The 21,614-nt window shown below is 47.7% G+C and overlaps 2 protein-coding genes across 2 annotated transcripts in view; one reads left to right on the forward strand and one right to left on the reverse strand.

The window, feature by feature from the left end:
• Positions 1-817: 817 nt before the first annotated feature.
• On the reverse strand, positions 818-4,815 carry TMIGD1 (transmembrane and immunoglobulin domain containing 1). The gene is made up of 5 exons (XM_009672986.2): positions 4,610-4,815; positions 3,300-3,578; positions 2,521-2,799; positions 1,516-1,619; positions 818-1,238 (listed from the first exon to the last, which is right to left on the reverse strand). The coding sequence occupies exons 1-5, from the start codon at positions 4,686-4,688 to the stop codon at positions 1,206-1,208; spliced, it is 774 nt and encodes a 257-aa protein (XP_009671281.1). The 5' UTR covers positions 4,689-4,815; the 3' UTR covers positions 818-1,205.
• A 7,031-nt stretch (positions 4,816-11,846) lies between these two features.
• The window catches only part of CPD (carboxypeptidase D), a 28,242-nt gene continuing 18,474 nt past the window's right edge, over positions 11,847-21,614 (forward strand). Inside the window, exons 1-2 of the mRNA XM_068909697.1 lie at positions 11,847-12,534; positions 15,213-15,460. Of these exons, the coding sequence (XP_068765798.1) occupies positions 11,852-12,534; positions 15,213-15,460 (931 nt within the window). The 5' untranslated portion in view covers positions 11,847-11,851. The remainder of the gene's footprint in view (positions 12,535-15,212; positions 15,461-21,614) is intronic.

The following is a 21,614-nucleotide window of genomic DNA, read 5'->3' on the forward strand; positions in this document are numbered from 1 at the left end:
GACAGTATTAGTAATGTACAATTTCAAGACGTGATGAGTCTTTAAAAGCTTGTCAGGACCTTGAGAAAAGTGCATGAGTGGCTTATTTGTTTTGGGGAGGGATAGAGAGGTTATCCTGCTGTTTCAGCACGGGAACGTTCTCACTGAACCTTCCGCTGCATGTTATCGGGTGCCTGGGGTTGCCCTGAGCCTTGAGGTGTGCTCTTAGCCAAGGAGGACAGCAAATACATCAGCAGCGCAAAGTGCCAGGGAGCTTTGGCCCTGGCCAGCAGACTGAGAAGCCCTGGGATGACCAAGAAGAGGCAGCAAGTTGTCCTTAAAGTTGGTCTGCACTCCCAAGGCCAGGTAGAGCTTCACTGTGGACTACAGCCAAGAAAGCAGCTGCCAGCTGGACGTCTCACATTCATGCCTTAACATCGCTTTCTGTGGCGACCCATTATGGATTTCTCTTTGGACTAATCAACAGGGATCAGAACCCTGACCACCAGCTTTCCTGACAGCACACACACACCCTTTAGGAATAAGCCTAGGCGACAAGATAGGGTGACAACTGGGGCATCCAACTCCACCATGGCTGAGCTCTAAACAGTATGTTAGAATCAAGAGATGTCAAGAACCATTTATATTTTTAAAAGACATATGAACTTCAGCCCAAAAAGTTTCAGTGCCTAATCTCATCATCTCATGCAAGGGCTCACGTTCTGCTGCTAGAGACGGTGTTTCTTGAGTTTCTTTCTCCTGTGTAGAGGAACTTAATGATTTCTTCACCTGTGGCAGAATGAAAAAGAGAATTGAAAGATCACTTACTGTGGAGAAAAAGGGGTGAGTTGAATTCACTTGGGCTACATGCAGCTCAGGAGGGCTTGCAGCAGGGTGGGGATATGCAGTAATGTTTATTTCCCACTGCCTCCACACATGCGTTGTCAGGACCCTCGGATGGCCAGGGCAGCAGCCATAGCGGTGTCCGGAGCGTCATCTGCATTTATGGTCTCGTTTCCATGCTCGTCTACCTACTAGGGCCCCTCCACTGCAGAGAAGAGGTGCAAGCTCCTGTTAGCCAGCCAGAACAGGAGCTTGGTTACTCAGCATGGCTTTTTTTTAGCATGTTAAGTATTTTTTTGTTTCCTGGGGTCTGACAAGGCTTAAAAAAAGGATTTCATTCTGAAGCTCATTCTGGGAAGCTGCATGAATAAGCAGTCAAATACTTACAGAGCTGTTTCACTTGCTCGTTTGAAGCACTGCAAATAAAGAAACAGTCTCGTTATCTTTCTCATTTCCTGGTCATAGGGATATTTTACTAGTATCTTGCATGTATGTAACACCTTCCTTCTCAGCTGGCCCCATTAAAATATCTAGCATTTGATTTATCTACTGGCAGTCCTTTAAGCAAGAGGTAGTATGTCGCAGTTCTCTAACACTGTAAAGCAACATTACAAAGTGGCATAGGGTAGGAAACTACGGGGCATTGCAACAAAACATTACTAAATTTTTAAAAGAAATTGGAGCTTTCTGTACCGTAAAAATTTTTTCTTTTCGAGCCACAATTCCAAAAATTACAGTGACTGCAACCACCACGACGGCAGCAATAATGGCCTCCGTGGGAAAAACAGGCTTTTTATCTGTTAAGAGAGAGAGGAAGTTGAAGTTGAGTATCCAATAGATTGGTGCAGTTTTGTAAAACAAGTCATTTCACAGAACTGCGGAAAAGACGTATTCTCTTCCCAGAACTGTCAATGCTGATCTGAGCTGTGCTCCTGCTGCTGTGCACGGACTGACTGTGTGGATTAGTCACCTGAAAAGGAGGGAGCGAAGGGTATATTCTAGTGAACTAAAGACAGATCTGAAATTTCAGTCCCTGAGGAAGATCCCCAGGGTATTCTATCATGCATGGAAATAAGGATGTCCAGACATATCACTCACGCAGCTAACGTTGCTTTCGCAGCTGCTCCTATGGGCATAAGAGTGTGGAAATGAGAGGGGCTCAGCCAGTGGGGTGGCAAACAGAAGCCCTGAGTCTGGTGGGGCAATGATGGGTGGGTCTGAGATGTAGACCTCCAGGCTCTCCCTATAGTCCACAGAAGTACAGTCATTTCTAGAGGACAATTAATCTCTCCTGCCTTAAGCATCTCTCTTGACATGACTGAATACTATGGTCAGGGTGAGAAGCTTCGAGAAAGACCTGAGGTGCTCTAAAACACACTTGAATGTGCCCTGCGCACCTGGGAAGTGAGAAGGTGGGATGAGTTCGCTTCAGGTCACAGTTGCCAAATGCCTTTGCATAACAGGTAGAGCAGGAAAGGCATTTGCTGCTGCTGCGGTATCAGCCGAGCACAGGTGCAAGGATATCTGCTGCTGTTGCCTGTGCTCTCAGAAGTTAACATGGGGAACTGACTTACTGCTTTCCACTTCCACTTACTTCTTTAGACTGTAACTCGTATCTTCTTCCTAAGTGGATTGCTACTATTGTAAAAGAGAACAGAGTTATCTGTAAAGCTTATTGTTTAGCAACAGCCATGTTACCTTCGACTATCAGGTGGAAAACCTTTCTCCCCTCTCCCAAAGCAGATTTCACCACACAGGTGTAGGTCCCGTTGTCAGACTTCTGTACTTTTTTGATAGACAGCTGAAAGACTTCACTAGTCTGGTACACCTGGTAACGATTTTGCTGTAGGATCAAGGTGGTGTTGTTTTTATACCAATTTGTTTGACCTTGAGGGTTGGATTTGGCATTGCAGTTCAGTGTAACATCTTTGTCTTCTTCAGTTGGGAGGGACTCTTCTCCAGTAACGAGGGGAGGAACTGTTCACAGTAAACAGAGTTAAATATGTTATTAATAATGCAGCTCACCCTTTAACAGAAAATAAGTTCCCTTTATACATCAGTTGTGCACCTTCTTCAAATGGTGCAACACACCACAATTCTGCAGCCTTTCATGATTCCCGAGAATCAGCAGGGCAATCAGTGGCAGAGACAGTCACTCCCGTGGCTCCTCTGCCCTGACTTGTATCCTTGAGAAAGAATCTAGGTGGAGGCAGGGACACAGCCAGAAAATCTTACTTAATGGCCCAGCCACTCCCTATAAAAGAGGCATTAGATCAGGCCTTATGCACCACTATGGAAAGGGAGTGTCTTACCACGTGAGTTGTCTCATCCTAAATGCGTTTTTTCCTAGTGAACACAATGTACAATGGTGCAAAACACCCTCTCTTTAACTAGTGCTCAGTCACCGAGGCGTTCAGCCCATGATTTTTTCCACCTTGTCCATTCTGCAGAGATACCCAGTACAACAAGCAACTCACACTGGACATCCAGGATCACAGAGACCTGGACAGATTGATCCCGCCTCAGCTTGCAAGTGAAGGTGACTCCGTTGTCAGCCTCAGTGACTGGGGATATGCAGATGTTACTGATGTTCACTTTATTTCCATCTCTGAGATCCACTGTCCCATCTCCCCGGTACCAGAGAAGCTCCTCAGCCTGGCTGTTGTTCTGTACCAGGCAGGAGAGGGAGAGTGGAGGGCCAGATCTTGTAGACAGGGTGAAGTCAGCATTATTATTATTTACAGACAGTTCCAAACCTGCAAAAGAAGGGAAATGAGGGCGTTTAGGCATCCTATGCTGTACCCTTCCCACAACACCCCTGCTAGGGTTCTCCAGGCCTTAACCCTGGGGGAGGGACTAAGAGGGGAGTTTCAGGCTTCAATCTGACACCTCTTTTTGAGGTGGGACTTTTGTTTTTCAGACACGAGTGTCTCTATCTTCATCACAAAGCTCCCTTCACAATTCTTTAAAATCAAAGGGAAGCTTTTGCAACTGACTGCATGAGTGCCAAAGCCTGAGCTATAGAAACAAAATATCTAAAAAACATATGACAGCGGTGACCTTGTAACCCACACAGCAAAAGAAGGTCGTGCAATTATTTCCTATCCTCCTTGTAATCACTGTTACAGCCTACCTGTGCCCTCATTTATTTTGTGCCTACAGTTTGATATGCTGTTTTACAGTTGGATCGAATTGCTCTTGTGAGTATAAAGAAGTTAATCAGCTCCTTAGCCACACCCAGGCCAGTTTGTGAGTCCGGCTGTTGGAGGGTTGCAGTCAGTCTAACCTACCAACTTGAGGACATTTTAAAATGAAAAAACATTACATGAAATAAATGCTCTATCAGGCTAAAGCTCGCTACTGTAGCTGTGTCATACATTAATGAACTAAAAATATGGCTCGGAATATAAAAGCACTGTGGTGCTGTGAATATAAAAAATTCCAAAGCTCCCCGTCTTATCCTTGGTGTTCCCAAGCGGCCAAACCTATCGGACTCTTCACTTCTCAGAGCGTGTTTGAAAACAGTGGCCTCATCATTGCTGTGCAGCTGCTGTAGTAACATTTGAAAATGCTGAAGCTTCCCCACTCCCTTCTCTGCTGCTCTCAAAATAATGCCTGGAGGCCAGATTTTAGACCATCCTCTATTTAGGAATGATCCCCAGAGCATACAAAAACTGGGATGCAGTTGTGGCTTATCACCCTGGGCAGTGCCCAACCCCGGGACAGCATCGCATGTCAGCATAATGGAGCTTGGACAAAGCCATGATGGATTTTTTCCATTGCTTACCTGTGGCTGCATATGCCAAAAAGCAAAGTGCAAAGGCAGACACTTCGGAGGGGATTGTGAGGCTGCTTTTCTGTGCCATCTCTGAGGAGCCCAGGTGATGTCTACTGAAGAGGGAGTTGGAGTGTCGCTGCTCCTGCTCACGTATCGCAGAGGGATTAATCACTTGCTGCCATCAGACATCCTGAGGAGAGCCCTCACAGGTGACGGGACAGGTTCACCAGGGAATAAACCAGGCCACTTTGTTTCAGATCTTTTCCAGTTCAGAATAGAATCAAGAGGATTTTACCTATCTAATCTCTGCTGCGCGAGTTCTTTGTCTCTACCTGCCTTTCTGTCAGGGGAACCCGTCTCTGGGGAGCGTAGCGCTGGACTTACCGTGGGAAGAGTCTCTGGAGAGGTGTTTGCTGCTAAGAAATGTACAGCGCTTTCCCCTGCTTGTTTATAAGGTCTGAATTTTAATGTTTTATGGTAGCTCAGTGAGAAGTGAGTCCATAAAATGGGTTCAAGGCCTCGTTCAATTCCTGGATTTCTGAGCTCCCAGAACACTGAAGAAAGGGATTTGCTGGGTTCTGCTGGCTGTTTTATGAGACTTGCTGAGGCAATGAGTAACTAATAAGAAAGATCCTGCATCAGCTATAGAAGCCTTCAACAAAAAATAACACCCTTTCAATTTCCGCTTTCTGAGTGTTCGTGGCCCTGTTTCAAGTCATAGGAATTTTATTCTGGAAGCAGAGTGAGGAGAAAATGGACTGATTCAGACTTTGAACTGCATATTGGCAGAGAGGAGTGCAGATTGTGTTCAGGAAATACCCCTCCAGCCTGTGTTGCTCTGCATCCTTCTACTCATCAGCCGTGGCCAGCTCCGTATCTCTGCAAAAACCAGCTATAAGACAGGGCATTGCTGGCCTTTGCTATTCCTAAATCCCTGCCCCAAGTCCAGTTCCTTCAGTCTGAGTTGCAGAGCCTCATCTGGCCAGGCTTTGATGAGCTAGAGACATTCACTCTTGTGGTTAGCTCAGTCCCTGGGCAACGCCAGTGTAAAGCGGGGGTCCTGCTTCATGCAGTGACAGCGGTGTGCATCAGCTAAGTGTGTCTGTGGGGGAGACAACTGAAGCACTCAGCTACAAGGAAAACAGTGTCTGCATTGCCCACTTATACTTGAACGGGATTGTGGTGAGATGTGATTGCAAACCATGGGGTCCTCACAGCCTCTAAAAAGCGTTCTCACTGCTCTCAGCGTGCCCACAAACACAGGGCACCTCCCTGGTCAAGAACTGGCTCAAAAGAACCATAAACAGCATTTCATGAGCAGAAAGGAAACCTGGGACATGTCCTCAGCATTTTCTTTGCTCATTCACGCGGTGGCTCACCACAGCAGAGCAGAGTTGGGGAAGTCAGAGCTCTTGCTCTCTGGCTGAGAGAATGCAGAGGGCACAGGAGCACGCAGCACTCTTTATTTGCAGGGTTGTTGCAAATATGGGACTTCTTTGAGTGTTTCTTAGTATGACATTTCTGTGTTCGTTGGTTCGCCTTTTAAACAAACAAGAGAGTCATTTTCACTTAAAAATGTATATATTTATGTGTACAAAAGCCTCTCAAAGAGACAGCCTGGATTATACCTTCTAGAAAACCAAAGTTTTAGAAATTAGTCTTCAGCTTTCACCGGACTTTTTACCTTTAAAATCAATTTAAGATAGAAATAAATTTAGCTTCTTCCACCTTTTTTAGGGAGTTATATGTTCTCTCCTTGTAACATTTGACTGAGTGCTTGCTTATAGTCCAGTACAAACTTTGATCAAAACGCTATTACTAGGAGTAGAGTGATCTTTGTGGTTTGGTATTACACTAAGTTGAAGTGGAGAGAGGTGCAAAGGAATGGGCAGGGAAATAGCTCACGTGCTCCTGCCAAGTTGGGCCCAAAGGCATGAGAGTTCTGGGAGTTTTCTGTTCACTCTGGTCACTGTGTTGCAATGATGCTATAAGAGAAGAAGGAGGTGTTTAGAGTAAGCGAAGAGGAAAGTAAAGAATGAAAGCGTGGAGGGTTTTTTTTTTTTAGTTTAGAAATGAGAGTAAGAGGAAAGAATGTCAGATAACAGCTGTTCTGTAGTGGGTTTGCTGTGACGTAGGGCAGAGCATCAGACAGGACCTGGGAAAAGTTCTGCCCCAGATTTGCCACAGATCTGCAGCGAGGTGAACTCAGGCTCATTTGTTCTGTATTTTTTAAATGGAGATAATGGTAGTGCCCTGCTTTGCAAAGGGCTTTGAGATCTTCTTAAGGAAAAAGAGACCAGAAAAGCAAGATGCTACTTGGCTAGAGGTGCTGAAAAGCAGAAATTTTAAAGAATTACTTTTGCAATGACTTTTTACACATTTCTTTTTGTATAAGGTATAATTATCTTGAGGGAGTCTTAATTACCACTGAGGCCTATAGTTTTGTGGGTGGCATTATCCACCTTTACATTACATTTATCAGCCTCATTTTCCAGTATGTAAACCAGCCACTAATGAGTCAGACCGGGAGGAACCTCGTCTGTGAGGCATCTGCTCCATAACTTTCCACTGCAAAGGTTCCAGCACTCTCCTTGAGGCATTTGGATCAGGCACTATCAAGGCTGGAGTAGACAATCCATGGATTTAATCCAGAATAATCCATCAGACTGGTTCCTTCTTATGATCCTTAAGGCAAGAATGGACCAACAAACCCAGAATAAGACTGTTGTTAAATATGACTCTGAACAGGCCCAAAGGGAATAAATTAATAAACACCAGTCTATTCCTGGGTGTAATCCAAGCCTTAGAAACCTGAGAAGAAAAGATTTCAAACATGATAGAGATTGGGCAAAAGTTTTTTTTCCGCTCGGTCTCTTAACCTCTGACTCCCAACTGCACAGGAGTTAGGTCGCACTTGATTATTCTCGGTGCCTCTAGAGAAAGAGGACACAACTCATAATCCTGTGGATTGTCACTGACAACACTTGGCTTATATTCAGCAACGTTGTGAGGGCCGAAGGCTCCTCTTGGAGCCAGAAGTATAACAGGATCTGCACAGATGTGTGGAAGCTGTGGATTGTGCTGTGGGTTGGTTTATTTGTCAGGCAAATAATGCATGTAGCATAGCTGTAACCTCACACCTAAAAATATGTTTCTGCAACAGTGCCTCAGGCTCTGCTCAAAGGCTGCTCCTATCTTCCCACTCAGTGCGGTTCTTCTGTCTTAATCCTTTTTTAATAAGTAGTGCTGCATATTTTGCAACACTTCCATTGTTTAAGAATGACTGCAACACCCAAACCCACTGTCTCCACTTGCCGGATATCTGGGTTGGAAAGTGAGGCTGTCAGGGAATGCTACCTGAACATACTCAGCACCCCTGTTTCCTCCCACAAAACCTATTTTTCTCATGTATAAAGATTATGGAAATGAGATGTGCCCTCATTTCTCAAACAGACTCTGAGCCCATAACCCCAACGTATTTTTCACTATTGAGATGGACAGGCCTCAAGTTTTTTTTTCAACATTTTGTTAATAATTCTAGTTTCTTCTCATCCTTATGTAAAAGGTCACATGCTATGGCTTTACATTTAGAGGAACGATAAGTGATTTTTTTTTCCTCAGGAAGGAATAAGAATAGCAAAAGGAGCACTAAACACACAGGCATATTTTGAAATTTTAAAAGAAATGGCTTAGAGGGCACGAAGCATCCCAATTAATAGTCGGCATTAATGAAGAAACAGACCCTGAGATAAATAAAACACCAAGAGATGCTTGCAGGACGGCAACGCTGAAGCACAAGTGTTAGACACTGATGCCATCTACTGGATACCCACTAAGCAGCTGTGGGATCTGACAGCCCTGCAGGCAAGTATACAAGAGGGAAGAAAGTCACCTTCTGAGAGCCCTAAAGACAGGATGTCCGCTGTGATCGCCACTGTGAAATCTCAGAGACAGTGAACTCTGCAGAAGCCTAAAGTGTTGCCAGGCACTTGGACAGCTGTGCCGAAACCTTTGGGTAGCTAGGTGAGAGAAAGAGGAGGAAGATGTACTTCTGAGATGGTATTTCTCCCTGTGTTTTTCATCTGTCTTGGTGGAAATGTGGAGCCTGCACTCTTAGTGATGCCACAAGGAACCGTATCTTGGGCTTTAACTGATATTGTTATACTCCAGTTTCTCTTTCAGAACTTTGAATAAATCATGCTTAGGGAACTCCAGCCATCACTTTAAACAGTTGCTTCTGGATCTTAAACCGAATGGCAGAAATTGAACCATGTTCCAGGAGTGTAAGTCTCACCTTTAAGCAAGAGCATCCAGGCACTCATGAATGTTACTTGTGCTGTGATGAATGTATCCAAAGACTGTAGAAACTGTGAGGACTGGGCATGAAAGTACTACCAAATTGTGCAGACAGTACCCACGGCTGCCTGTTACCAGCATTCAGCACTGGTCCACATATTTTCTAACCGCTGTAGGTTAGGTTCAGCATTGGTGGCGTGCCTAGGATCCCAAGGCAATCTTGACTTAGAAGACTGATGATAGGACATCAGTGTGGCCCTCACTATCGTAATCTGAGAAATATGGTACCAAATAAAAGCAAATGTGAAAAGAACTTACTTTAAATTAGTAAACTAGGTCCCCTGCAGGAGATGAAAGAGAATTATCTTTATTAAATTCCACTTAAACGTTGGCCCTCTTTCCCACCTAGGGAGCCCTGTTTATAAGCTTTCAGCTTTTACACCTAGCAGCACTCAGGCAAATTAATAATATTAATCCTGGATTTGACTCATCCACTCATGAAACTCCGTTTTCCACCTGATTAAACTGGTTTACAAGGAAGTCTCTTGCCTCAGCCATGGGGTAAGACTGTATCACAGTGGAGGGTGTCCGTTTTCTTGTGACGTTGTGCTTTTTCTGGCCAGAAAACATGCCTCTGGCACTGATGAACTGGACTTCAAGTTTGTTCGTTTCCCCTTGGAAAACAAAAATGCTTAAGGATTGTGCTAAGTAGGGTGCTTGTTCCTTGCCTGATTTAGGTGATCTCTGATGGCCCATATAGGAAAATCCTGAACATTATTCTCAGATCTACTTCTCTTTCAAGACTGTGTTCTACGGTGGCCACTCTCCGGCCTGGACCTAAGATATTTTTGCCTACCTAGGAACTTTCATCACCAGTGGGATTTCCTTGGAAGTGCTCTGCTGGAAAACCAAGTGATGATTTGATCTTGTGAAGAGCTGCCAAACATTATTAGCAGCTTTAACTTCCCTGCTGTGGAGTCATTCCTCATTCCGTCTGTGAGGAATCTGCAGGAGGATTGAGCTGCCCCATTTTTCCAGTTAATGGGGAACATTTGCTGCCAATCTCCAGGAGGAAACCACACTCATCTCAGTGGCTGGAACCACTGCAGGGAGTGTCATAAGGCAAAAGCCACAGCCCCCAAGTAACCAGCTTTCCAGCGTGTCAGCCCTGCGGCTCTCTGCAAGTACGAGCACAGGGCAGAGCTGAGGAGGAGGAGGCTTCTTGCAGGTCAGTCCCTAATCTACAGCCTTGCTTATGCAAGGATCCAGAAGCCAGAGCTCTTAGGTTGGCCCAAGTAAGCGCGAAGGTTTTGTTGTTGATGACGGGATGACTCAGTCCTCTGCCACATGCTGCTTTTACAATTGGTTTGCTGAAACTCCAGATAACTAGGCTTTTATCAACTAAAAAGGGAAATGAGCTCAGTTATGCTGTGTAAATTCCGAGCAATTTATTTGAAGACTGAGGTTTTAAACCTGTGTAACTCTGATCGCTTCTGAGACTGCCAAATTCCCTTTTGACTTTCCTTCTCCTTTTCGGTTTAAAAATGTCCTGACGGCCACAGTCTTTCCGCTTCTTCAATGTAATTAGATTCGGGGCATCTTGTTGATGGATCACCCCTGTTCTCTGCATGTCTCTATCCTAAATGACTGCAGCGCAGATGAGCCCAAGAAAGAGAAGGCAAATTACTCTCCTTTTCCTCAGGGCCCTTTTGATGGTATAACACACTTGGCTTACGCAAAAGTTTGCATCATCAGATCTATCATCCAAAGGATCCCAGAAGGCAGTGAGATCAAAGATTCAGATGGTTCCCTTGAAAATTAGTTTTATGTGCTAGACTCGGAGCTTGTATCTACAACAGGAAATGCCAGAGTTGGGAAGCAGATGTGTGTATAAGATAATACTGAAAAGTTAAACAGGAATTGACAAGACCTGCTGTCTGAGAAGGCCACTTTCAGAGTTTTACGGATTACAGTGGACTTTTTGCAGAATAATTGACTGTACTTGTTAATCATTATCATCTCACCTGCCTGAAAAAAAGAAAAGGTCTGAGGGGAGGAAAACCCAAAAGTCTGTATTAATTATTTATATCTTTGCAGGCACACAGTGCTGTGGTGGTCCACAAAACACCAGCGCATTATACAAAACATCAAATGGAATTAGAATGTCTTTAATCCCCTGGAGGCCTGATCTGGGCTGGGAAGTAACGGCAGGCCACAGCTGTGCCTTCCTCAAGGAAGCCAGGCACAAGGAGCAGCTTCAGGCTCTGCGAACAGCAGCTCCTCTGTGTGCAAAAGCAAGAGGCCACCCTGCTCCTTCCTTTTCTACCTTACGTTTGTGCTTCCATTTTTTTGTAGGCTCGGCTCTATCCTTTCAGAGACAACTCTGCTGCAGCTCCGTGCCGTGACACCCCTCTGCTGGTACGTGGAGCATCGCTAGCTAGCGTGGTCCGAGAAGTGGCCGTGGCCGGTCTTTTCCCCCGCTGCAGGCAGTAACTCGGGCAGGGATTATTATTCACGTGGGCTGCGTGGCAAGCGCTTCGGCCGCTCCCTGCGTGCCCTGCTCCCACGAGCTGGGGGACTTTCAGGAGGGGAAGGTGCTGACCGCCTAGAGCCAGGCCGCTTTCCCCGAAGGAGGAAGGGATCACGCCCTCCTCGCCGGCTCACGCTCCCGGCAGCGCCGCGGGCCGCGGGCCGGGCCGGGCCGGGGCCGGGGAGGGGGGTCGGCGACGCGGCGCGGCGCGGCCTGTAGGGGGCGCCGCGGCTCCGCGCCACGCCCCCTCGTGACGCAGCACCGCCTCCGCCTCTCATTGGCCCCTCGTCGCCTCTCCCCAGGGGCTCCACTCCCTCCACCGCCTCTCATTGGCCCGCGGGGCGGGGCCAGCGCCGGCCCCTCCCGCCGGCGCGCCGCGGTGCGGTGGAGGCCGGGCGTGCGGCGGCGGCGGCGGCGGCGGGGTCATGGCGAGCGCGGTGCGGCGGCCCGGCCGGGGCCCGGCGGCGCGGCGGCTGCTCCCGCCGCTCCTGCCGCCGCTCCTCGCCCTGCTGCTGGGTCCGGCGCGCGCCACCCACATTAAGAAGGCGGAGGCGGCGGCGCCCGACGAGACGCTGCGCTACCTGCACTCGGCCGAGCTGGGCGAGGCGCTGCGGGCGCTGGCGGCCGCGGCCCCGCCGGGCCTGGCGCGGCTCTTCAGCATCGGCGAGTCGGTGGAGGGGCGGCCGCTGTGGGTGCTGCGCCTCACGGCCGGGCTGGAGCCGGCGCGGGCCGGCGAGGAGCCCGGCGGCGCGGCCCTGCCCGGCCGCCCGCAGGTGAAGCTGGTGGGCAACATGCACGGCGACGAGCCGCTGGCGCGGCCGCTGCTGCTGCGCCTGGCCCAGGAGCTGGTGCGGGGCTGGGCCCGCGGCGACGCGCGCATCGGCCGCCTGCTCAACACCACCGACCTCTACCTGCTGCCCAGCCTCAACCCCGACGGCTTCGAGCGCGCCCACGAGGGCGACTGCGCCGGCGGCGCGGCGGGCGGCCGCGAGAACAGCCGCGGCCGCGACCTCAACCGCAGCTTCCCCGACCAGTTCGGCGCCGCCCAGCCCGACCTGGAGCCCGTGCCCGAGGTGCGCGCCCTCATCGCCTGGATGCGGCGCAACAAGTGAGTGCGGCCCCCCCGCCGCCCCTGCTCCCCTGCCGGTTCCCTTCAGCCCAGCCCGCTCCTGCTCGCCTGAGGCCCCGCTGCCGGCCTGCTTTGAGGAAGAGGAGACCGTCAGTCGCCGCTGCCCGGGTGCAGCAGCTGCCCTGTCTGGCTCTGCGGGCCTCACGCCAGGCCTCTGCTTGCTCTCGGCCGTTCCCAGGGTTCCTCAGCAGGCCTGGGGGAGGAAGAGCCTTTTTTCCACCTGTTTGTCGCCACCCCGCAGCCCCCTGCGCTGCGTGGGTCCCTTTGTCACGCAGCGTGTCCAGCGGCCAGGCTAGTCCTCGCGCCGGCCACTCCGACGTGGCGGACGCAGGAGAGTGGTTCGTGGTCTGGGCTGCCGCAGCTCGCCGCGCGCCTGCCGCGGAGCCGTGCCGCCCCCCTGGGCACCACCAGCGCCCTGCATGCACCAGGGCACTCATTGCCGTTGTAGCTGTCTGTCGTCTCCCCTCCCCACTGCAGCTGGAAACTTCTTTCCCTCGTCTGCTTTGTCCTGAGCCTGTCTGTGGACCTTGCTCTTGGGACGGATAACGCTTTCCCCATGAGCTGTGGGATGCTTAAAATAATGGGGATTAAGCTTATAACCGCTCTGTGTACACATGTCAACAGTGAGGCCTGTCAAGAGTTACACTGAGCAGGGCTTTCTCCCCCTCTCTGTCTTTGTATTGCATGGAAAATTCCCTGGGTTTAGCAACACAGCTATGTGCAGCAGCATTTCCAAGTGCAGGCCCTGCTCGTGCAGCCCTCTTCCCTGTCTGTCCTTCTGTTGAGTGTGTGTAGGACTGAGCCTTAAGTGCCTACGCTGATGCATAAGTCTTTCACCTTCCAGCTAAACAAGGAAGGGGATGAATGATGGTAAGTGTCTGTGCTGGAGCAGAGCTGCCTGAGAGGGGAGATAGTCGCCTGTAAAGTCCAGTTCTGGCTTGCAGCCCTGTAATGGGGGGCCTGAGCAAATCTGGAAAAGAACAGTAGTTGGGCTAAGCACTGTTCCTTCATTTGCAGTGTATTCTCCCTTAGAAAAATTGTAGAACGTCCAAACCACTGAGGCAGAGTTATTATGTTGGTGTAAAACAGGCACGTAAAGTTGTGTAAAGAAAGCCAGAATGCAGGGTCTGATCACAGATGAGCAATGGACTGAAACAAACCGTTTCCAAAACGGGAGAAAGAAACTGATGGGATGACTGAGGTGGTACGCTGTAAGGCTCTTGGCCGAGTCTAAACGACACCTGAGCTCAGCATCATGTAATGCCTGCTCCGTTCTAAGGACCAAAGTTTGAAGAGTTGTCTGAATTAAAACTTAGTGGATCACAGTGCCCGCAGGGATTATTACTCCAGAAGAATTTCATAAACTGCACCAGTAATTTGCTTGTTCTGAAGGATCCTTCAGAACAGCTCTGAGGCAACGATTTGCAGTAGGAATCCCCCAGATTTGGTCAAACTCAAAATTAGTCAGTAGGGAAAATCATGCATGCTCTTAACATTATTTCAAAGATGCCTTGTTTTTTAGCAAACGTTTGAGGTGGGATTTCTTTTTGTAAGCTAGGCCAGAACAGGAAGAATACAATGCTTTATGCATCCCTCTGCCTGGCAGCACCAGTTAACGCTGGTACAATTGTTGTGCTAATGTAATCGCTAGTACAAAAATGAATGGGTAAACAGAGTTGTTTGCTCTCAGAAACACTAGTGGGTATAATGCAACTCATGTGCAGTATTTCAGATAAGGCAAAGGTATTGGTCACGTTACGTCTGCTTAGAATCTAAATTACATTTGACTGAATGAGAAGTAGTTAAGTTCATTTTCCCTAGTACTGTATTTGGTGAAAAGAGGAGGAGACATTAGTCTTTAAAGATTTATTGGAAAACTTGTGACTGCCTGTGATCAAATTAAAGTGTGATAGAGGGCCTGCTGTGCTGTTGAATGTTCTGACTTGGAATTTTAACAGCGCTTTCACTGATTCAGATTTTCTTTATGCAGGTCAGTCCTGCAGTACATCTGAAGCATTGCTCAAAGCTCGGCCAAGAGCTGTGTACGTCCCTTTATGTACAGGGCACTGTTTTTCTGTAATAGAGTTAAAGGGCTCTGTCTTAAACTGAAGCAAGAAAATTGTTTCATGTCCAGTAATGCCTGATGTCAAGTTGGGAAGTGAATAAACCAGTCCTGAGAGTTGGTTTATTGCAAAATATTTGCCAACTTCCCCAACATACTCGCACTTGGATGCTCTTCCAATCCTCTAACAATCCTTTTTGCTGTGTTGGAGGCTGATTTTAAGAAGAGAGGATATGTCTCAAAGAAGAGTTTGCTATCTCTTTGTCAAACGGAAGCCTACTCAGCGTAGGATGAGTGCCTATCTGTTAACGTAACCTTCGTGTAGTTATAACTCAACAGTAGTTCTCCCTGCACAGTGCTGATGGAGAAATGTCTGATCGTTTCCTCTTTCAAAATAGCTGTACTGTTGAACAAAATAGCATTGCTGAGCGGCCGTGTTCTGCCTGATTGATCCCAAATATACTTTGGAGGTTGCTGAGAATGCTTTGGGTAGGAAAGCAGTGGAGTAACTGGTTGGGTGGCTGTAGCTGGCTTCCTGTTGAAAGTGTTCTCTTGTTCCAATATGGCTCTTTTCTTTCCCCCTTCCCAACCCCAGGTTTCTACTCTCTGGCAATCTTCATGGTGGCTCAGTGGTTGCAAGCTATCCCTATGATGACTCTCCCACACACAAGCCCACAGGAGTCTACAGTAAATCAGCAGATGATGAAGTGTTCAGATACTTGGCGAAAGCTTATGCGTCAAATCACCCCATAATGAGAACTGGCACCCCAAATTGCCCTGGTGAGGAGGGAGAGACTTTCCAAGATGGCATCACAAATGGTGCCCAGTGGTACGATGTAGAAGGTAAGATACATTGATGAATTACTCTAGTTCTGTTAGCTTGCGTCATGTAATAGAGCATCTTGTAGAAATGCTTGCTCCCACTGAGCAATGACATCTGAAACAGTGGTGATAATCAGTGGAAAAAAGATGGTAGGTGAAGTTCATATTTTTAGCTTTGAATGTGTTCCAACAGCTTGAAATGAAGGAAAGTGGCATCATGGGCACACCAGAAAGTGTTTAATGAATCGCTGTTTGGGAGATGTTTGGATTTGTAGGGAACAAATATATCCCAGCAAACTGGAGGATTCTTTCTGACCCTGTTAAATGCTTAAGAGTTATCCTGCATGGATAAGGTTTCATTAGTCAAATGCATTGTCATAGGTTTCAAGGCAGTTAGTGAATGTAAAGGAAGACACAGGAAAGAGGAACTATTGTTAAAGTATTGGAAATCCAAATTGTATTAAGCTGAAATGCCAGTATTCTATGCTGTTTTTTTTTTTTTTTTTTAAGACTGTCAAACTTATAGTTTTGTAAAGAGTGTTAAAATACCTTACTCTAAAACTATGTAAAACACTTTAAATTCTTGGTCTGAACTAACCTAGCTAATTTTACTGGAAGTAGGGTAGGGAGATTTCTATGAACTAGTCTCCTACTAGACCTCTGCAGAGGGTGACAACCAGCAGGGCCTGTTCCTATGCAGCTGGATCTAGAAGGGATCCAGAATTTAGTCTGCTGAGGCCTCTAGGAGAGCTTCCGTCCTCTCCAGTAGGAAGCTGCATTACAGAGGTGACCTGAATATAAGCAAGTTATCTCCTGGTACCACCACCACTGTTCTGTGGAAATGGATAGTGTGGCTCAGCCGCAGTAGAGGACTCTTCTGTGTACATCTGTCTTGCCTACAGTGGGATTTAAATGGCAGTTTGTGATGAGATGCTCTCATCAGAAAGGATCCTGTAGGCTATCAGAAAGAAGTCTTGGCTATCTCATTAGAATAAGTTACACCATTTCCAAGTCCCCCCAGCAGATGTTGTACAACCGTGGACTCACCAGACAGTATAGTAACTTCTGTGATGAGGCCAAGACAAAAATCTTGCATAATTGATCCAAGGAAGTTGCATTGCTTTGCTGTGTCTGGACCGCTTTGCTTTTCCTTGTGGCAGGGCTGAAGGGTAATGGCAGAAGTGCTGAGCAGGCAGTGAAATTGAGCATGGTTTATGCTTAATAGCTTACAGCTTAACAAATCCTAAAAAGATGGTGTCTTTCCAGAACATGGGCTTCAGTGCTGAGTCATATGTTAACCCTGAATCCACATTCCTTGGGAAGGAAGGAGAGTGATCCACTACGTCACCTCTGTGCCCAAGTAGGAAGTCTTTGTTTCAGTGGTGGCTGAATCATTCCTGAGGATTTCACTGTTCAGATAAGATGTGGTTTCACCTTTTTCTCTAGCAGCTTCCCTCCACCCTATTAAGCACACTGATGCTGGATTTTTACTGGCTCAAGGTTCACTCTGCTTCTGTGAGAAGCCCAGCATGAGGGAGGTTTGTGTAATCTTGTGAATCTGCTTACGACTGAACAGGATATCCTGGATGATCTGTGCTGCCTTGCGCTGGTGACAATTGCTATTGGCAATCATCTAAATCAGTAGGTTTGTTAGCTGTAGCTCTCATGTTTTCTGCCCTTTTTAGTGGACTGGGGGTAGCTGTGCTCTGAAGGGAGACTGGTTTAAGAGCTTTTGGCCTGTGTTCTCCTGGCACTGGAGCAAGCAGCATTTTGACTATGGCCTAACGTCTTCATCCTCCTGCCCTGCTGTGAAACACCTAGCCAGTGCGAGCCTTCGCTTGGATGGCTTGCTGGTGGCTATTGCACTGACCCCCTTTCAGGCTGCCTTTGTCTTGTAAACTAGCAGAGCAGAGGTTTTGCCTAGTCTCCTCTCACAGGAAATGACAAGGTGTGAATCGAGGACCGTTCTGCTCACATCTCTGTACTGCCCTTGTTGTGGCTTATAATCTGTCCAATAGAGACTCTGGCTCTCAGCCTCTGTGGAAACAAACCTCTTAGATGTGCCAAGCCACAATCTCGGGCTCGCTGCTGTTGGCTCTAGGGAATTCACGGGCAGAGATTGTAGAGCACTGAAAAAAGAATTTGCAGGCTGTCACTAGATACGACTCTTGACCACAGCAGCGTATTGACACCAGCTCTCAGAATGAAGCGCTGCTGAAGCTTGGCAGACAGAGCCGTTAAGCACCTCTGCTGTCTCTCCCCTAAGCAGTAATTCACATATAGTTGTTGCTTAAGCTGCACTGTGCACACGTGATGGGTGGTGGCAGCCCTCGGAGCAGGTCCCAGAGTATAGAGTTCACGGTAAAATGTAACCCACGGGACGTGAGATCAGAGGAGAGAATGCAGGTGAATAACAGATACTTGAAATGCCAATTTTGACGTCGTGTGAAGTTACTGTGCCCCTTTGGTGTTTTTGGTGTTAACATTTATTTTTAGTGGTGGACGAAGAGTAAGGAAAGGGGAGCCAATGGTATGCAGTGTGTGACAAAAGTGACAAAAACACGACAGCGGCTGTATTGAGTCATCTGATTTGTTCAGCTCTGTGCCAAGGACTGCTGGGAGCAGTCCTGCCTGTACTCAGGCCAGGAGCCCCTTGTCACTGACTCCAGAATTTAAGTGTGTCGTAAAATGAGGATGAAGAAGTACCAGCACCTTTGCAGGAGCTCCCGGAGGTGGGCTGAGCTCTCACCGTAACCAGAGCCCAAGGTTCTGTGAAAGGTGAAGGGCGTGTGTTTGCGGTCTGCAGATCAGGCTGTGCCAGGAAAGACTGCGGGCTCCAAGTGACTTAAAGCCAGGAAAAACAAAGAAATGAGAACATAATGTCTCAACAGGTGGGAATTTTCCTGCCACGTTTTATCATGTGAAATCAAACTACTAGAAAGCCGAATGCTATGGGATTCGTTGTCCTGGAGTTACCAGTTCGGGTTTATGCTGTTGCCAGATCCCATTAGCTTTTTCATTTGAGTTTGCAAACAACTCTTGCATGTGTCAAACTGAGGTGGCAAGTACAAACCATTGGAGTAATTCTTAAGGTCAGGCGTGCACAGAAAAATATGGCTTTCTGCCACACTGCTGAATTTGGCTTCTGCCTTCCAGCTGCTATAGATAGTCATGTCTATGACTGGGACACATTGTAGAGGCTATCTCTGTAGTACATGCTCTTACTTTTCCTTCCTTTTTAATTTCTGGGTTTTTAACTATTGAGTGGCTGGTTCAGATCAAGAAAATAGCTGGAGGCCTGGGCTGGTGCATGATGGTCCAGCTAATGGTTAGTGCAGTGTGGGTCAGGAAAGGCAGCCTGAAGAGTCCATGGGATTTAAAAGCAAACTGTTCACCTCTTATCTCTGAGGTGGACGTGCTTGCTTCTGTTTCATAAAGATCCCAAATCAGGAACTGAATTCAGCGTAACATTCAAGAGAGCATTTTTGTGGGCAGCCTTGGAAGGTCTTATCTTTGTCTGCAGTCCCTTCCTAAAAGGTATTTTTCTTGCCAATTTAAATCTCTGATGTCCAAGCATTTGAGATGTTCCTGCTGTCTACTAGCAGGCGCTTCTCAGATGGGATGTGAAGGTGCAGGGATGGTTTGCTTTGAGGTTCTATGTGTGTTTGCTAGGCTGTATCACGCAGCTGCTGGAGTTGGAGGCTCAAGCCTTACCTCCTCCGAGTTTTAATGACTGCAAGCTAATGGACTGAAACGTTCTGCTGCCTGTTTGGTGCTGCTACTAGCGTCTCGTAGCATGGGAGACCAGTGTGAGCAATCAGTTCTGTCCACAGAGTAGGTGACTCGTACTATCTACTTAAATCACGTCCCAGCTTGCTTTTAACATCTGCTCTCTGCAGAGCAGACACGACTGTTTCTGTACTATGACTTAGCTGCAGAAGGTCTCTTATCTCCTGATGTCTGCTCCAGTGAGGTTTGGAATTAGAGGGGCGTCTGCATAGTGCAGTTTGAAAACAAAAGTCCTTCCAAGCTGGCCTGAAAGGCTTTTTCTGGCATGCAGTGTATTTATGGTATCCGGATCTCTGGGCTTGGCTCTAGAGGGCTGCATTCTCCTGCGTGTCTATCTGGTGCAGAGCTCGGCACGGAGCAGAGGCATGCTGGTCAGCATGAACTCTGCAGCCCTTGTGCTGTGAGGGGTCTGGGATCTTTGCCTGAAGTGCAGTCCTGATGCTCCAGGAGCAGGACAGAGCCAGGGACCAGGGAGAAGGTTGGATCTCCCCAGAACAAGCTTGCGTGGAGAAGTGAGGGGTCGGCTCCAATCCAGGCTCATGCACTGAGTAACTGGAATGTGGATACTATATCCACATCTCGGATAGGGACTGATCTCATAGCTAGATGGAAAGTGACCTACTTCAGTGACCTACTGCCAGCGGGTAGGAATTGACTTGCTGCGGCTGGAAGCTGTTCATTTTGCTTTGCTTTCCTCACCAGTGAAATAGGCATGATGCTTCACTGGGGGGGGGGGGGGGGGGGGGGGGGGGGGAGGCTGCAACTTTGCAACGGGTGGGCTCAAAGACCCTTTTTGATAAAAGGGCTGCAATGAATGCAGCAAACTATCCCAAATAGCACCTAGGCAGATAATCAGAATATAGGCACTTCAATCTGACAGTTCTGGACTCTGGGTGTGCTTTTTCTGCTCTGCTCCTTGAATGTATTGCTCTGCTAATGCTAGGCCGTGCGCAGGTGTCTCTGCTTACCTCCAGATCTCTTCTGCATAGCCGAGAGAGGCTGTGCATATGGTAATTGGGGAAAATATGTAATTCCCTATGCTGTAAAAATAACTGTCCTGCTCTGCAGTGGGGCCATGTGAAGGCTGAATATGTGCAACAGATACAATCCAAATTTTCCAGTGTGCAATGGACTACTTTCTTGAAGAGGGAATTTTACCAAAATTGATGTAGCAAGCCCTAATTTAGTCTGTTGCTGCTCTATTATGGGTAAGCATCTGTCCTAAATTTACTTGAATGGCAGATGAAGCACTAAATATGCTTCATAATGGCTCTGGTTTACGTATGGATGTTTTCAAATGCATGAGCTTCCTGCTATGAACAGATGGTTAGGCTGGCAAATTGTTTCACTCTGGTGTCTACTGGTGAGAGAGCAGCCTGCTATGGGCTACTCTTCCAAGTCTGGGAGCAGGAGCCAAATAACGCTGAATATGTTTTGGCTTCACAGGCCTTGTCCCTCTAACCTCTTGGACTGAGTTCTAGAGCTGCAAAGGCCTCAAACGCTTTTTTTGCCACTTGTGCTGAACAGGGAAGCCTCTCTTCCCTTTTAATCCCCGTTCTCAAGCCCAGGTGCAGGCTGCAATGTTCTCTTTCTGGTGGAAAGTGACATTTGGTTTGTTACGATAAAAGCTAGATGTTCGCTTAGCGGCAGGCTCCCAAGAGAATTGAGAGGAACTGGGACATCTTGGATCTGATACCCTCCTTCATATCTTTCCAGGGATCTGTTCTTCTATACCCTAGTTTATGCTGTAATCCATTTTTGTTTTACCTGAGTGGAATGGGGTTATTTCAGAGCGGTGGTCCCTGACCTTTTTGGACTAGTGAATGCTGACAACCACCACACTTACTGGAAAGCTCCTTCACTTGGTAAAGTGCTGCTGATAGCTTTTCCTGGCTGTGCGTTAAAACAGCCTTTGCAAATGCCAGGTTGTGCATTTGCACTCTGGCTATTGATCCATTATGGTCGGTTAATCAGCCAGTGCCCTGGAGGTTCTCTCTTGTGAAGCAGCTTGTGAATGATTAGGAGACTGTTCAGACAAAGCAAATGAAGCTTATTAGCATAGCGCTAATTTAGCACTTCAGCAGGCAAAACAAAGCATGAGAGTACAAGGTATGGATTTCTTACAGACTTGCCTGCTGGGATCCTGCAAGCTAGTGGCATGACCCCTTGCAAGTCTGTCATCTTGTTCCCTTCATTGTGAAGTTTGGTTGTGGCACCTGGCTTCTGCAGGGAGGGGTAGCTAGGGCAAATAGGTAGCCATTTCATGACAGATGGGCTTCTGAGAGCTATCTTGGCTTCCTCAGCTGATCTGGAAGAGACTTGGAGAGCTATTCTTCAGCAGAAATACCAGGGCTACCCGTTGCCTGGGCCTCCTTTGTCCAGGTGA

Source organism: Struthio camelus, chromosome 16, assembly GCF_040807025.1.
Source record: "Struthio camelus isolate bStrCam1 chromosome 16, bStrCam1.hap1, whole genome shotgun sequence".
Classification (NCBI taxonomy): domain Eukaryota; kingdom Metazoa; phylum Chordata; class Aves; order Struthioniformes; family Struthionidae; genus Struthio; species Struthio camelus.